Source organism: Dermacentor silvarum, chromosome 8 (genome assembly GCF_013339745.2).
Source record: "Dermacentor silvarum isolate Dsil-2018 chromosome 8, BIME_Dsil_1.4, whole genome shotgun sequence".
In the NCBI taxonomy this organism is placed as follows: Eukaryota; Metazoa; Arthropoda; class Arachnida; order Ixodida; family Ixodidae; genus Dermacentor; species Dermacentor silvarum.
Genome location: NC_051161.1, coordinates 10893169 through 10910133, shown reverse-complemented (window position 1 = coordinate 10910133; position 16965 = coordinate 10893169). Strand labels below are relative to the sequence as shown.

The following is a 16965-nucleotide window of genomic DNA, read 5'->3' as shown; positions in this document are numbered from 1 at the left end:
ACGGCCTGTCTTCCTTCTAGCTCTCCGATGTTGGCAAGAGGGTGGAAGAGAGACAGGAGAGCGGTGCAACGAAGGAGTGCCGTGCGGGGTACGCAGCACAAAGAGGAGGGTGCGACAAAGTGGCTCCTACATTTTTTTTTTTTTTTCAAGAGGCAATGTGACGAAGGTGTGCAGGCACGCGCGGGAGCAGTGGGGAGGCAAAGGTGGGTGTGACAAAGGGGCTCACGGTCCCCCCGCTCCCACCCGAGGATTTTGTGATCTTTTTCCTTTTGGAGCACACACCCCATTATCATAATTATCGTCAGCCTATTTTTATGTCCACTGCAGGACGAATGCCTCTCCCAGCCATCTCCAATTAACCCTGTCTTGCGCTAGCGGATTCTAACTTGCGCCTGCAAATTTTCTAACTTCAAGCAGCTCCGGGTAATTTCATAACCCCACCTAATTTTTTGCCGTCCTCTCGATGGCAGAAAATTTCCCTTCTCTTGGCACCGATACTGTAACAGTAATGGTCCACCAGTTTTCTACCCAATGCATTACATGGCCTGCCCAACTGAATTTTTTTCACTTAATGTCAACTAGAACATCGGCTAGCCCCGTTTGCTCTCTGATCGACATTGCTCTCAGCCCGTCTCTTAACGTTACGCTTAACATTTTTCGTTCCCTCGCTCTTTGCGCAGTCCTTAACTTGTTCTCAGGCTTCCAGACCCGTCAATGGGTAGCAGCGCTCCTGCAGTGTGATAAAAAAGGAGTCTTTGCATTGTGCCAAGAATGACTTCGCTTGTAGCCAATGCGTCTTGCGCTAGTCACGCGAAATTGAAGGCATCCCTGCCCTGACAGTGATGATTCCGAGAACACAGCACACCTTTTTTGGCCACTTGTGGAACGAAGTCTCTTATTTTCTGACAAATCTAGTATTGCAAATGATTGTACGGACTTTCTGGCAGTGTTCATGGAGTCCATAACATGTTGCCACTTTTTTTATCTGGGCACTTTTTATGAGGCACTCGGGATAAGCCCAACTTCTGATAAGACGAACAAGTTTCTACGGTCCCTTCGAGTTCCTCTTAAAGGGAGTCTACTGTCCTTCCATATTCACGACACCTGACTAGCAGCGGGCACATCAACTGGCAGCTGTATTTCCCACTGTGAATAGATAGCACGCTTGGCACTGAGCCTTTTAAAAATGCTGTCGCTCCTAGAGGCTGATGTATCTTGCGCTGGTCACACGAAATATGGTGTGCTTGGCACTGTGTCATGAATGCCGTCACTCGCAAACACCAATCTGTCTTGCACTCGTCATGCGGAATTGAAGATATCACCGAATGTGGTGTTCCGAGAATAAAGCACACCTTTTTTGGCAACTTGAGAAATAAGCTCACTTATTTCAGAGTGAATCCGGTATTTCAGACTCCTTTTTATTCTGACTTTCTGGCGATCCCTGTTGAGTATGAAAGATCAGTCGACGATTTTATACGTGTGTTCGACTATATTGTTAAAGCCGTTGTTGTTATAAGTGGGTTTGACTAGATGCAAGTTTGACTGTATCTCATTAGTTTTGCAAATAAGTATAAATAAAGAAGCAATACACCCTCACCGCTGAGGCAATTCTTCTTCACAGGTGGGAAGCCTTTCCGACGACGCTCTCTCTCACGTTCACGCTCTTTCTCTCGGGCACTTTCTCTGGTCTCCCGCTCCCTTGAGCGGTCCCCCTTGGTTGTGCTGACATACCGATTACCAGAAGCACGAGACGGTGATCGGGAACGAGAGCGGCCCCGCCGCCTCGGAGACCGTGACCGACTGTGCCTTCGCCTGTCCCTGCAGTAGCGAGTACAAGGTAAGGAGCATAAGAACTTTCTCTCAACATAGTAAACAGACCCAACCACATGCCATACATGCTGTGGTTAGATTCATACCACTAGAGCCATCAGACGCAGCGCATCATAGCCCTCACAAAGTGGGGACAGATCGCATTTTTGCAAACGTTGCTGTTGGTTCATTTTGTGCTCGACTACGATCTAGAGCAGTATTTTCGGCCAATAACTTTCGGAAATACTATCACTTTCACACGATTTCACGCGACATGGCACCGAATGCATCAGCGTAATCGGATGACACCATTTCTGGTGCTGTGTCAAGCTCGTTGTCGGCCACTTACTTCAGCAAGTCCAATGCAGTGTCTTGCGGAAGCAATAGCAGTATCTAAAGTGAATGCTCAAGAATACCGCCCCTGTGTGCTTGATACCTGCAGCCAATGACTCCCAAACGGCAACGACAACATGCCACTTTTACATCAAAAGGCAATCAAAAATAATTCTCGAATGCGAAGGTAAATTCTGCTCGTCTCATTTTCTTTCTGATTGTGAACGTAGGGGGGCATGTTATTTTTTTTGTGTGTGTGAATTGGAGGCATGTTATACGGGTGGCACCCCGGCGCACTTTTGATCGCAACTGGCATCGAACTGCGGTCGAGAATTTCAATCTGGATCGGGCTTGATCCCGATTGAAGTGGCAGTGAGACGCCAGACATTCGGAGCACTTAGATATTCTTACTTAAGTATGCGATAATTGGGTGGGCACTAGAACCAGATAAATACGGTAATTAAAACAGTTTTACATTTCGGAAACCGAGCTACTACAGTGAAATCTCAATAAAAAAAACTTCAGGAGAATGCGGCAAATTGTTATTCTGAAAGGTCATTATAGTGAAAGCCCCAAAATAAGCCCTTTTGCCCATCAACACATCAGTTTATCAGTTGTCACCATAGGAGCTACCTATGAAAATGTCGCTGTTGCTATTTTCCATAGATTCCGTCACCACGCAGCACCATAGTATATAGAGTGGTGCGGGCAAAAGAGACGCTGACACTGAGAAAACCACTGACAAAGAAGCTCCATGTTGCCTATAAAGCGTAATGTTTCCTTTTGCTTGTTTGTTTTTCACATTCGTTGCCATGGACACCGTAACTGCCTCGCTCCTGAACTATTCCTGAACCTGAACTATTCCAAAGTATAAGTGCTTGTAAATGACACTATACGGACAGTGCGACCCGACCCGCAAGCAAGGAGGTTACAATTTCTGTGTGCTAGCTGGTACCGCCACTTTAAGACAGAAACGCCGTATTAATCAGAAACAGAGGCATGTGCAGAAAGGACGAAAAAAGAAAGGAACATGCCTCCGTTGCTAGGTGACACTTGTCTGTGCGGAGCGTGTGCTCACAAAACCTGATGCGTCGTTACCTCCGCAATAGGGCGGAAAAAAAAAAAGAATAAGAAAAAATAAAGTCGCATCCTGGCATTTTTTTTCCTCCTGCGCCATCTTAAGTTTTCCCAACTGATGTGCCATGACATCCGCTTTATGAGCCTTGTCTGCTAGCCTGCTGTTCCGGCTGCCATAAAGAATACACGGAAATTTAAGAATCCCCAGATTTTCCAATACAGTCAACGTCCGAAAAATCGAATGCATGCCTTTCATGAAGTATGCGATAATTGGGTGGGCACTAGAATCAGATAAATACGGCAATTAAAACAGTTTTGCAAAACAGTTTGGCGGCCGCAGGGAAGAGCGGCCGCCACACCAAGCGAAAGCTCGTGCGGTCTATCGCTTCAACGGAAACTGAGCGGCGTAAGCACGGCACATACAAACGTCAGAGCCTTGTGGAGATCGCTTTCAAGATACGGTGCACGCGACAACACCGACAGCCGGCACAGGCGCAAAATAGAAGAACGCATTTGTTGGCAGAGTAAAAAAGCGGCCGCCGCAGCGAGCGAAGAGACAAAAGGAAAAGCACAAAAGCAACAAAAGCGCCACCGCTTCAAACTCTTCACGCCCAGTCGTGGCTACCGCGCTGTCCGGCGCCGCGTCCGCGCCTCCGCACCAAAACAGAATGGGAAAACGCGCGTGACTGCTCGCTGTTCTCTTTCGCGGCCGTCGGTGTGGCGGCGTTTATTCGTATCAACCGACGCGGGTCAAAAATCGATTCGTAACAACCATTTTCTAGCACGTTGCAAAGTAGTGGGGCTCAGCCGGGACCCCAGAAAAATTTGCATCATCCGGAAATTCGTATTAGCCGTGATCGTATCATCGAGATTCCACTGTAGTCTACTGTCTGTCTTCCTGTTTTCTGCGTCTGCTCTATGAGCATGAAGTGCCGAGTTCATCATGATGCCGCATTTAAAAGGAAAGTGATCATGTGTGCAGAGACGGACGGAAATCGGGCTGCATCACGGGCGCTCGGAGAATCCGAAACTTGCGTGTGGGGCTGGCGCAAACAAAAGGAGAGGATTTTTGCCAGTAAAGCAATGCAGAAGGATTTCAGTGCACCAAAGCGGAATGTATTCTGCAATGATTATGATCGCCTTGGCTCTATCTTGAAAGCGATCTGCGACGAGAAGAGTCCGCCGCGCACTGTGTTTTTGCCGCTCATAGGTCGTGTTGAAGCGAGAGGCATGCTAGCACGAAGGTCAATTCACTCCCCGCGCTTAGTCACTCCAGCGTTTTGACAGCGACTTTCCGCGGTCAATCAGTGAGATGTGTTGATGTTTGCTTGTGCGCGTGTGAATTTATTTAGTAATCGAATGTTTGTAAGTTTATACGGCCGATAAAACTGATATCCTTACTTTGTATAGCGGTCTACTAATTTGCTATCGTAATCGATGCTGAGCTTTTCGGGTGAAACTGTTACTTTTTTCATTCATCGCAACTTTAGTGCATCGGGAGTAAACCTTTGTTTTTCCAAATGAGAGACAGTTGCATTTCTGAATGAAAGCATTAGGTGCGCCGCACTGCAAAGGTTGTTTTTTTTTTTTTGTCAGAGAAAACGGGTGCGTGTTACAATCGAGGGTGCGTTAGAATCGAGTAAATACAGTACTGAAATATTTTCATTGAAGCTACAGTAAAACCTCGATAATTCCGAACTCGGTTAATTCGAAGTTTCCGGCTGGTAGGTTAGGGCGATCTGTACAATTGCCAACTGATTTTCTCGTTCAGCAGAAACTCGCTCAGCAGAAAGAAAAAAATTATTAGTGCGGCTTAAGGGGGGACGCGGGGATCAGATCGCGAAAATCACGAGAAAAATAGGTTTTTGGAAACCCCGCATTTCGGTATCTGCAACGCCTAATCTACGCTGTATCAAAATGATTTGGCTGGAAACGCACTAAAAGTGCCCGAAAAAAATTAATTTGTCAGTGCGCAGGGCGAAAAAACAGCTTTAAATCGCGCAAAATCACCGCAGTTCACGGAGCCATATCTCGTATTTCCCGCCACCGAGCGCCGCCATCTTGGTATCGTTCGAAAGCTCAAAGTTTCGCCGTTCCGCTTCTCAATTCGTCGGTCTTCGCCATCTTGTAACAAACGCACAAACACAAAAGAATCGCGGGTCTGCTAGAGGTAGTCACACGGGCCCTCCGATGAAAGCGGGCCTGCGATTGGCTGCCGTGCTGAATGGCGTCTTCCCATTGGTTACTGCTGCGGCAGCGGGCAAGATGGCTACCGCAGTTGTTCGCTTCGCAAACCATGCCGGCGTCTTCACTTGACACGCAGAATTCGGATTTCTGAGAGCGCCCAGTTTAGTTAAGGATCGTTGCTTGTTGGAGAAGAAAGTTTGGACGAAGCACGTCTTCGGAATACGGAAGCGCAAGCCTCCTACGGCGAGAAAAGTACGGCGATTAGCGGAGGAGCACCCGACTGAACGTGCCGCGCTACCTTGCACCGTGGATTACGTGCCGCGCTATCTTGCACCGTGTGACTCAAGCAGCGAAACCGACAATCGCCCTGTGCCATCGGTACCGATAACGCAGTCGACGGAAGACGCGCCAACGGAAGCTCCCGCGCCTCGGCGTACGGCCGCGCGAACCAGCCGAGATCGTATCGACGCGGGTCGAAGGTCACCATCGCCGGCGAAGACGGTGTACTTAGTTTGATGCATCGTGCGACATGAACACGCCGCCTCTGAGCGAGCCCCAACCGTCGACGAGCTACAGTGTAATAACCGAAAATTCACCGGACAAATAGTCCCCCGAACGGCGCACCATTCAGACGCGCCTCGAGCCGCGTTTCGCGTCAGCGGTGACGGCAGAATCGCGAGCATGCAGCGTGCGCGACTCCCTTCGCGCGATGTCCGCAACTGAACGGAAGTTCAATTTGATGTACTAGCCAGGCTATTAAATTTTCAAAGCCCACCAAACGAAGAGGCAAAGGTGCAAGAAGATGCTTGACAGCACTGATGCCAAAAATTACCGCCCTGATGCGTTCTAATAAACCTGCACTGCTTGCAAAACTTTGCAGCTCGTTTTCTCAATAGTGTTTTTTTGGTCGGTCACCTCGCTTGTGGAAAGCATAGCACAACAATGGCTGGACCGATTTTGATCCAGTTTGTTTTGCTGTGATCCATGAACTGTGCTGCACATCAAGACAGTCTTGAAATGTTCATTTATTTTTCCATTATTTAATTACTTCACAATTACTGCATGGCTCTATGCAGTCAAACACAAGTTACATGCATGTCATGTTGAGTAAAAAATTATAAGGGCACTAAAAAAAAAAATCTAACACTGTCTTGATATAGATTAGGCATCTGGGCAAACATACAAAGTATTCCCAGTTCCGTACCATGTTTCGTTACTGTGCCAGGCTTTCCACGAGCAAGGAACTTGTAAACTTTTGTAAATTCTTATAAAACAAAAACTAATGAAGATATCTTAATGAAATTTTGGATTTGTCCCTCTATTGCAATGTACAGCGCGTGTGCCAAATTTCAGCCCTTTCTGCCAAGAAACAAAAAAGTTATTTTTCATCCCCTCCTCCCCCCTTAAATCTCTAATAATGCCCTGCCTCATACTACGGTTGAAGGGGATCAACTTGCTTGGATTTGCGCAGCAATGATGTCATCTCCGTGTACAGTCGACACGAACCTCACCGTGTTGGCGATCTCCGCCAACGGAGTTTGCCATGGAGATCGAAGAAACGAGCTTCGCACCGCTTAGCTCTCGCGAAGGCACAGCAGGTAGCGCTGATCACTGAGACAAGGGTCTCTGAGACACCTGCTCAGTGTACACGCCACATTCAAAATAGCAACCGAAACTAGAGGAAAAAAAAAAAAAAAAAAACACTCACTGAATTAACAAGCGTGGTGTCAACGCGCACAAGCAAACATAAATAGATCACACTCGATGACCGCAGACAACCACTGTCAAAACTCTGGCGCGAACGAGCCCGGCTGCCGCAGCGAGCAAAGGTTTGTGCGGTCTATCGCTTCAACGGAAACTGAGCAGCAAAAGCACAGCGTATACAAAGGTCAGAGCCGTCTGGAGATCGCTTTCAAGATTCGGTGCGCTCGAGAACCCGATCCGGCGCTAAGTACGCAGTTGTTAGAAGAGTCTCCCCCCCTCCCTTCGCCTGGGAGATTCATCGCCAATTCCCCTTGTGCCTGGTTGCAAGTTACGCATTTGGTGCCACAGCACAGCGACGCCCTCCCCCCCTCCCATACCCCCACGGCCTTTCGCGCGACGGAGGGAGTCGCATTTGCGCTCTGCCATGCGTTCGCTCTCATGAAAATGTCGCTCCCATGCGTTCGCTCTCACTCGCACATACGGCGCGCGGCGATGATTTTATCGCCCTTGGATTTTATATGGAACCTCACGGCGGCGGCGGCGACGCCGATGGCATAAATCCATTTGAAGTGTCCATATAGTTGCTATTGCAATAAAAAAACATCCCACAATAAATGGTTACGATAATGCTGAGCACATATACTAGAAAGAAAAAAGAAAAAGTGCACTACTCTGGAGCGTTTTGTCAGCCAAGGAAGAGCGGGCATGGCCTCCAGGACTGGAGGATGGCGCGAGCTCTCTATTGATAGCACGTGCCTTTCAATCTTGAAGGCTATACAGCAAGCCACTGGAATCCAAGCCAGTGCAAAATCCAACATGGCGGCCTCTAAGTAGCATGGCTCGGAAAGAGCGATTTAGTCCGGAAAATCGAACTTTGGGGTCTCAATTCGTCCTAAAAATTGTGTGCGAAAATGCATGAACTCAATAGGAACCCTGAGAGTGCATTTTTGAAGTCTGGAATATCCAGCAAGTCCAAATTTGAGTCAAGCACCCCCATGCCCGCTTTCGCGGCAGTTATAGATTCCGTGAACATCGTTTGCAACTTCGTTGAGTGCAGTGCGGGTGATATTGTATGCTACGTGTTGTGAGCCAGCTGGAGAGCATGGCACTAGGGGAGGCGAACTACCGCGCCAAGTAAACCCGCATCAGTGATTACTGCGAGTAATCTTTCTGGGACATAGAAAATAAAGGTGATTTCTTTTTGCAGCAAGTTCTTGCTTGTCTTTTTTTTAAATTCATTTCGGTTAATTCGAAAATATGCTTAATTCGAAGAATTTTCGATGTCCGGTGACCTTCGAATTATCGAGGTTTTACTGTATAAGCAGCCAGTAAGGGATTTATGAAAAGTTTGTTAATGTGGTGTTCGTAGTAACGAGGTTTCACTGTATAATGGTCTTCAGTCTTCGTTTATTACCAACAACAAACTGTCTTCAAGTTTTTCCAAATTGAAATCTGCACAAGAAGAATTTCCACAAAAGTCACCAGTCTCCTTTTTAGCCCTAGTAACAGCATTATTTCACAACAGGAATCCCATAGTAGCACCAACCAAGTTAAGTGCACCAGTTGTCTTAAAAGAAGCAACTAAGCAACACTTAATTTTCCTTGGAAAGCAGTACAGTTAAACCTCAATGTAAAGAAGTGGGTAAAATCGTTAATTTTCTCCGTTAAATTGAAATTTCATTATATTAAAATTCAATCTATTATGCAAATATATTTGTACAGTCGCCGATTGAATTTTCTTACATGGAAGGAGTCGCAAAATTTTCCAAATTATGGGCAATCAGAAAAAGCTAATTTGAATTAGAAAAAGAATTATTTCGTTGAATTTTAGAGTTGATGACAATGATACGGTTTCATGCAATGTGGATGATATCTTCACATCGGCAGTAATAAGCGAAGCCAGCAACGCTTTCGCGTCCTCTCTGCCCCCGCGGCTGAGTGTCGCCCACAGTGTGACGATATAAAATGTGCCGGCAGTGGGAAGCGAATGATTTGTCTGTGTCTCCCTTTAAAACGCGGCTCCAAAACTCAAGATTATGCAACCTCCAGCAGTAAGCACACAAGGACCATGCATGATGCCAAACCATCTTCACTCGCTCAGTCTTTGCACATGCAGCAGATTACCTCCAAAATAGCATTAATAGCAAAATAGCCCACAAAACTGTGGGCGCTGAAACCGTGCTCGTTAATATTGTTAATAAGCAAATGTTTAGAAGTTTATACGGACAATAAAACTACCATCCTTACTTTGTAAAGCTGTCTACTAATTTGTTATCACAATCGATGCTTCAGTTTTCGGGTCCAGCTACGATTTTTTCACACGTAAGAATTAAAATAATATTGTGTTCAGTTCAGCACTACTCTCATTTCTCAATTTTTCCTGTTTCTCGGCTCTTGCGTTTCCCGGCTCTTACGTTTTTCTTTACGGTCCCGTGAAAAATGTATCAGCGGGGTTCTACTGTATTTGGTTTCAAAATAAGCAAGTCAGCGTACCTCTCACGCCCTGGAGAGGGCAGGCCTCCTGCTGCTGTACGGAGGTCCATGTCACGGCCGCCAGGGCCCAAGACGACTCCACACCGTTCGTCCAAGTCCCCACCACTCATGTATGAAGGTAATGTAGCGGCCCCCCCACTTTCCATGGATGCCGATATGGGGGGTTCGTCAGCAGATGTAGGGCCTGCCGCTAGGGGCGCAAATCCACCAGGTGGCTCACCACCGCCAACAAAGCCAATGCCACCCATGGGTGCCACCGGAGGGTACAGGGCCGCCTGGGCAACATAAAAATGAATCATACATTTGGCATACAATAGAAAAACAAATAATCTGTTTCATTCATCCCAAAAGTCCCAATCTGGTCAGATTTCACAGAAACAGATTAAACGGCAGTCAATACGTCCTCAAAAGGATGCACTATTACAATGCTTGCATGCAAGCTCTTCTTTTTCTTCATAACAACCAAAACATACTGGGGGCAGTGACATTAAATATTTAGGGTTGTGCGAATATTCAAAATTTTCGAATACAAGCGTTATGTATCTACATTTACCCTGGGTACAGTGCCTTCATGTCACTTTGTTGACCAAGCATACGAATTCACGAACGTAAATAATATTTATAACTATGGCGATGGCATTTCTCAATTTTTAAAGAAAATGCTTACTATTGCATTTTTAGGCACTAAATGTAACGTCATTGCAATATCTGTAGGTGGTATTTATTTATATTATACCTTGCAATTGTAAGATATGATATAAATCATCGTAACATTGGCTAATCTAAAAAAAGAGAATAAGCAATAAAGGTCTTTGGTCAGACAACCATGTGCTTTCTAGAGCCTTTTAGGCTTGCACTTGCAAAAATGTTCGGCAAATGTTTCTGTCGCTTCAAGTTCTCAACTTTGGTGACGCTTTGGTAGTCCTTTCTGCTCGATTGCACACACGCACGTAGTAGCCAAACCATGGATGAATTGGTGCAACAGGTGTTCCAGAGTGCTATCTGGGAGTTTCTCCAAGCGCAGAGCCAGTGACGCAAGGTGCCGCACGTGCAAGATGCACCTTAAAATGCCCACGGGCACTACAACCACCGTCATCAATCACTTAAGGCGTAACCCTGATTCAAGCAGTTTAAGAAGCTTCGTGCTGCTGAAAGCTAAAGAAAGCCTGCAGGCCCGAGAAAGACGACAGGCACCAACAAGGCGGACGGAAGTGCTGTTAGCTGTAGCTACTTCAAGCCAATGTTGAAAGTTGACAGTCAGCGTGCAAAAATGCTAACGAAGGTTGCGCATTTCCTGGCCACTCGCTTGCACTCGCATTCTATTGTTGAGGAGCCAGGCTTTTTGTATTTTATGCACACCGCAGTGCTCGTACACGGTACCATCAAAGACTAAGTTTTCCTCAGAGTGACATGGCAGAACTTCACGCCAAAGGAAAAGAACGGATCAAAAGTGAGTGTGCAATCAGTTTAACCACGGAACCCCATGCTAATCGGTGACAACCAACGGGTGGACGTCGAGACCGAGGGATAGCTATGTCTCATTTACATGCCACCTCGGTGATGAGTTCCAGCTTCACAATTATCACCTTGCATGCCGGCACATGCCAGAAGGCCAAACATCTGACAACTTAAAGCGCATTCTCCTTGACTTGGCAAAGGAATGGGGACTGCTTCAAGATATTCTAGTATTCATTGTCAATGACAATGCCAGAAACTTCCTGGGCACAGTACAGTGGAATCTCAATGATACGATCACGGCTAATACGAATTTCCGGATAATAAGAATTTTTCAGTGGTCCCGGCCGAGCCCCATTACTTTGCAACGTGCTAGAGAACGCTTGTTACGAATCGATTTTCGACCAGTGTCGGTTGATACGAATAAACGCCGCCCTACCGACGGCCGCGAAAGAGAACAGCGCGCAGTCACGCGCTTTCTCCCTTTCCCTTTTGGTACGGAGGCGTGGACGCGGCGCCGGACAGCGCGGAGCCCGCGACTGGGCGTGAAGATGCGAAGATTGAGTTTGAAGCAGTGGCGCTTTTGTTGCTTTTCCTTTTGTGCTTTTCCCCACGCAGGCGTGAGGAAGCACGGCCACCGCAGCGAACGAACTGAGCAGCGTAAGCACAGCGCGTACAAAGGTCAGAGCCGTGTGCAGATCGCTTTCAAGATATGCACAAAGTACAAGAACGCATTTGTTGGCAGATTAGAAGCCGCCCCCCCCCCCCCCCTCTCCCTCCCGCGCTGCCTTCCCGCTTTGCTCCTTTCGTGTGGGAGATTGCGTCGCCCTTTATTCAAGACATCTCTAGAGACACAAACACGATGCAGCCCAATGCCTAGCAATACTGAGAGGTCCGAGAGCCCTACCACCCAACAGAAAGCAAAGCTTGGTTCACTTCACTCACAGTGTCCTGGAAAACCTGGGGAAGCACAGGGGCCCCTGGTGTGCCGGCATAACCAGGCGTGACAAGGGCGGGTGCATTGGCCAGCTGGGTGGTCTGCTGTAAAGCAGCGTGGCTGCCGTTGGGCGTCTGTGGCTGGGGTGTTTGGGGCAGCGGCGGCAAGTCAGGTGATAGCTGCTGGCTGCTGCTCCCATCAGGGTTAGTAAAGGGGCCAGAAGGCAGGGAGTGCGCAGGAGCAGCAGCACCACTACCAGCCGGGGCTGAAGCCGAAGCCGTTGGTGTGGATGAGGCAGCCTCCTGTGCCCTCAGCGCCTCGGATGACTGCTGCTGCAACGTCTGCTGCATCTGCTGCAGCTGCTTCAGCAGTTCAGGGTTGTTGAGCAGATTCTGTGCCATGCTGCAATCCCAAAAACAGAAAGTTCAGCAGAGTCGACAGTTGAGTGAATTAGTAGATGATCGTCTCAAAACATGTACACTGAATACAACACAATGATGACAAAGCAGACGAAATAACAGTTGACTAAAAGCTATGACATACACCAGGGCATAACTGTGTGCCAAAAATTGCCCTTCATAACAAACCATAAACACCTCCGTGCCAGTGGGGTCGATATCCCCGCTGTTACGTTTGAACAGTTTGCTAACTTGGACAGTGCCGTCCTGCCCTGTGCCGAGTGGGATGATGAGGAGATCGTCCGTCAGGTTCTGGAGCCACCGCAAGTGGACAGCGACTGATGACAACACACCGCCCACACCACAGCCATTGAGTGCGGACTTGGTGCAGGCCTTGAAAAACGCTCTTCTCTGCCTATAGCGATAGCCAGACCTGCCAGTCGGATATACATAGCCAGTTGGATATACAGGCTGACCTGATCGCGCGTAAGCGTGCATCTGTACAGTCGGGCATTGACAATTTTTTCTGTCCACTGGGACTATAAAGGCACTTTGTTCTGCTGAATCCTTTTTTTCGGACTCGATTATTTGGACTTTTCGGCGGTTCCCGTCGAGTCCGAATAAACGGTCGGCGACTGTAGCTTCGTATGCGCTGTGCTTTCGATGTTTAGTTCGCGTTGAAGCGAGAGCCAGGGAAAAAGTCAATTTGCTCACTACCGCTGGCACGCTTTCCCACTCCAGCGTTTTCACGAGTTTCCGCTGTCATCGAGCGAGATGTGTTCCCATTTACCTATGTGCGCGTGACACCATGCTTGTTTATTTAGTAATTGAATATTTACAACTTTATATGAGGTCTGTTAGAAAAGTATCCGACCTTATTATTATTTTTTTTTGCGAACACCTAATGAATATGAAACAAGCGCTCTTGAATCAGCTGACCTTGAACCTTCGTGTGCATGTGCAAATTTTTTCCCGCCTGCCGATCGCGTAAGTCGCTGGGACGCAGCGTTTGAGTGAGGTAGTGTGCAGTGCTCTCGTTGGTTTATTTATTGCAAGGAAAATAACGGAGCGACTGGAGCAGCGCTACTGCATCAGATTTTGCCTGAAACTGGGCGACAGCCAAGTGGAAACCATTTGGAAGATTCAGACGGCTTTCGGTGACGATGCTATGAGCAGCACACAGATTAAGGAGTGGTACAACCGGTTTAAAGATGGCTGCACATCGATGGAGAGCGAGCCACGCTTCAGTCTGCCATCAACATGCCGAAATGACCAGGTCATTGCCGAAGTGAATGCTGTGGTGATGCGGGACCGTTGTGTGACTATCCGAGAAATTGCGGAAGAGGTGGGCATCAACACGTTTTTTGCACATTCCATTATGACCGAAGATTTGGCCATGAATAGAGTTGCGGCGAATTTCGTGCTGAAGCTGCTCACAGTGGAGCAAAAGCAAGTTCGTGTTAAGTTTCACAGGACATGCTGGATTCCATAAACAGTGACCCCGGGTGACTTCATGAACACCATAATCACTGGTGACGAGCCTTGGGTGTACGGGTACGACCCGGAAACCAAATCCCAGTCATCACAGTGGAAGCATTTCACGTCACTAGCAGCAAAGAAGGCCCGGCCCGCCAAGTGTGCAGCAACGTCAAAGTGATGCTGACTGCTTTCTTTGACTCCCGCAGTGTGGTACACCACGAGTACGCATCGCAGGGTCAAACAATCACCAAAGAGTATTGTATTTTTCGGTGTATAAGACACGTATCTTTCTGAATTTTTCGTCGGTGTGTCTTATAGAATCGTGCGACTTACCTACAGTAAAACCTCGATAATTCGAACTCGGTTAATTCAAAATTTCGGTTAATTCGAAGAATTTGAGCGGTCCCGTCATTTTCAATGCAAATTCTACCGGATAATTTGAATGGCCCGCGCGGCTCTATTCGGATAATTCGAAGTTTCCGGCTAGTAGCAACGTGCGGCGGTTAGGTGAGGGCGCTCCGTACAGTCGCCAACCGATTTTCCGAGCTCGAGGGGACTGAAAAATAGTCCGGAAAACTCGTTCGGCCGAAAAGAAAAAAGTTATTAGTGCGGCTTAAAAAAATCTCTAATAATGCCCTGCCTCATACTACGCTTGGAGGGGATCGACCTGCTTGGATTTGCACAGCAATGACGTCGTCTCCGTGTACAGTCGACACGAACGTCACCACGTTGGCGATCTCCGCCAACGGAGTTCGCCACGAAGATCCAAGAAACGAGCTTCGCACCGCTAAGCTCTCGCGAAGGTACAGGAAGTAGCGCCGATCACTGAGACGTGGGTCTCCGAGACACCTGCTCAGTGTACACGCCACGTTCAAAATAGCAACCGAAACTTGAGAAAAAAAAAAAACTCACTGAATTAACAAGTGTGGTGTCAGCGCGCACGAACGAGCGCGGCCGCGAAGTTTCGTGCGGTCTATCGCTTCAACGGAAACTGAGCGGCGAGAGCACATCGCATACAAAGGGTCAGAGCCGTCTGGAGATCGCTTTCAAGATACGGTGCGCGCAAGAAACCGCTCCGGCACTAAGTGCGCAGTTAGAAGAGCACATAGGGCGGGCGCGCGGCGCTGATTTTATCGCCCTTGGACTTTGTATGGAACCCCAGGGCGGCGATGCCGACGGCGAAAATCCGCTTGAAGTGTCCATATAATTGGTGTCGCAATAAAAAAACATCCCACAATAAATGGTTACAACGATAGTGCTGAGCGCATTACTAAGAAAAAAGAAAAAGAGCAGTACTCTGGAGCGTTTTGTCAGCCAAGGAAGAGCGGGCATGGCCTCCGAGACTGGAGGATTGCGCTAGCTCTCTCCTATTGATAGCGCGCGTTCCAATCTTGGAGGCTACACAGCGAGCCACTGGAATCCAAGCCAGTGCAAAATCCAACATGGCGGCCTCCAAGATTGGGTAGCGCGGCTCGGAAAGAGCGATTTAGTCCGCAAAATCAAACTTTGGGGTCTCAATTCGTCCGAAAAATTGGGTGCGAAAATGCATGAACTCAATGGGAAGGGTGACGGTGCATTTTTGAAGTCCGGAATATCCAGCAAGTCCAAATTTTTGGAGTCAAGCACCACCACGCCCGCTTTCGCGGCAGTTATCGATTCCGTGAACATCGTCCGCAACTTTGTTGAGTGCAGTGCGGGTGATATTTGTATGCTACGTTTTTTGAGCCAGCTGGAGAGCATGGCACTAGGGGCGGCGAACCAGCGCGCCAAGTAATCCCGCATCGGTAATTACATTGAGTAATTTTTCTCGGACATGGAAAATAAAGGTGATTTCTTTTTGCTGCAAGTTCTTGCTTGTTTTCTTTTTTTTATTATTCATTTCGGTTAATTCGAAAATCCGCTTAATTCGAAGAATTTTCGCGGTCCGGCGACCTTCGAATTATCGAGGTTTTACTGTATGTGCGTTTTTTTTTTTTTCAGGGAAACTGCCGTCAAAACAGGAATCTGTTATAGCCACGCGAAGCGTGCTGGTTGACTTAATTGCTACAGGTTCTGTGCACACTATCGAGGTGCTGGGTTCTTCTCTTATCGAGTTCCCGAGCGCCGTGCGATAAGGATGGAGCAGTAACGCAAGCGGCGACAGGTCGACCGACCCCAAAGTCGTCACTTCTGCAGATCGCTGTCAAAATACGGCGCGCGCCGCTGTGCAACCTGCGCATTGCTACCAGAGTACAAGCTCCCCCCCCCCCCCTCCTTCCGCACTGCTTTCCTCTCTTGTGCGCTCAGCGTCGCACGCTTTCACTCGCACATACAGCATATGGCGTGCGGGAACGATGTGAACGCCCTTGCACAAATTTATACGGTACATCGCGGCAGCCACGACTACAGAAATGTGCCTGGAGTGGAAATATATGGCACCCATACGCTTGCGTGGGACCCGCAGTTCACGGAGTGAAACGTCACTTTTTTTTAAATCGCTTACCCAAGGAACAGTTGCGTTTTATACACTGGTGCGACTTATATATGCTTTCTTCCGGAAAAACTGCTGTTTTGAGGGGAGTGCATCTTATTCAAAGGTGCGACTTATAGACCGGAAAATACGGTACTGCAGGGTTGTCCTGCAAGAGACCGGAGTTGTGGTCTACAGAAAATTGGCGCATCAATCACGACAATGCTCCTGCACATTCCTCGCAGTTGATTCAGACTTTTTTTGGCAAAAAAAAAAAAAACAGACTCCTGTAGTTCAACAGGCTTCTTACTCTCCTCATATGGCCTCCTGCGACTTCTGGCTGTTTCCCAACATCAAGAGGCCATTGAAAGGAGCGCCATTTCAGACAAGAGAGGACATTATGGCTGCAATGACAGCTGAGCTAAGGGGTCTGAAGTGGGGTCGTGGCCTGTGGCACTGTCCTCATCATCAAGGGCAAATCCTGCATGGCGAAAGCAGTTGCGGATTGTGGTTAAAGTAGTCAGAGACGGTTTGCTTTGAAATGGAGAACTCCTGAGCAACTTCGCATTGAGGTCAGCCGCTTTCCACCCGACGAATAATGGCTGCTTTCTTCGCCATCGTCACAGTCTTGTAATTGCCGCGTC

At 47.9% G+C, this 16965-nt stretch overlaps 1 protein-coding gene across 4 annotated transcripts in view; it reads right to left on the bottom strand.

Annotated features, from left to right (window-relative positions):
* The window catches only part of LOC119460625 (SR-related and CTD-associated factor 8-like), a 72419-nt gene that overhangs the window by 38466 nt on the left and 16988 nt on the right, over positions 1 to 16965 (bottom strand). For all 4 annotated transcript variants that reach the window (XM_049673081.1, XM_049673085.1, XM_049673083.1 and 1 more), the window contains 3 exons: positions 12004 to 12397; positions 9604 to 9878; positions 1598 to 1818 (listed from right to left, as the gene is read on the bottom strand). In XM_049673081.1, coding sequence (XP_049529038.1) covers positions 1598 to 1818; positions 9604 to 9878; positions 12004 to 12397 — 890 coding nt within the window. The remainder of the gene's footprint in view (positions 1 to 1597; positions 1819 to 9603; positions 9879 to 12003; positions 12398 to 16965) is intronic.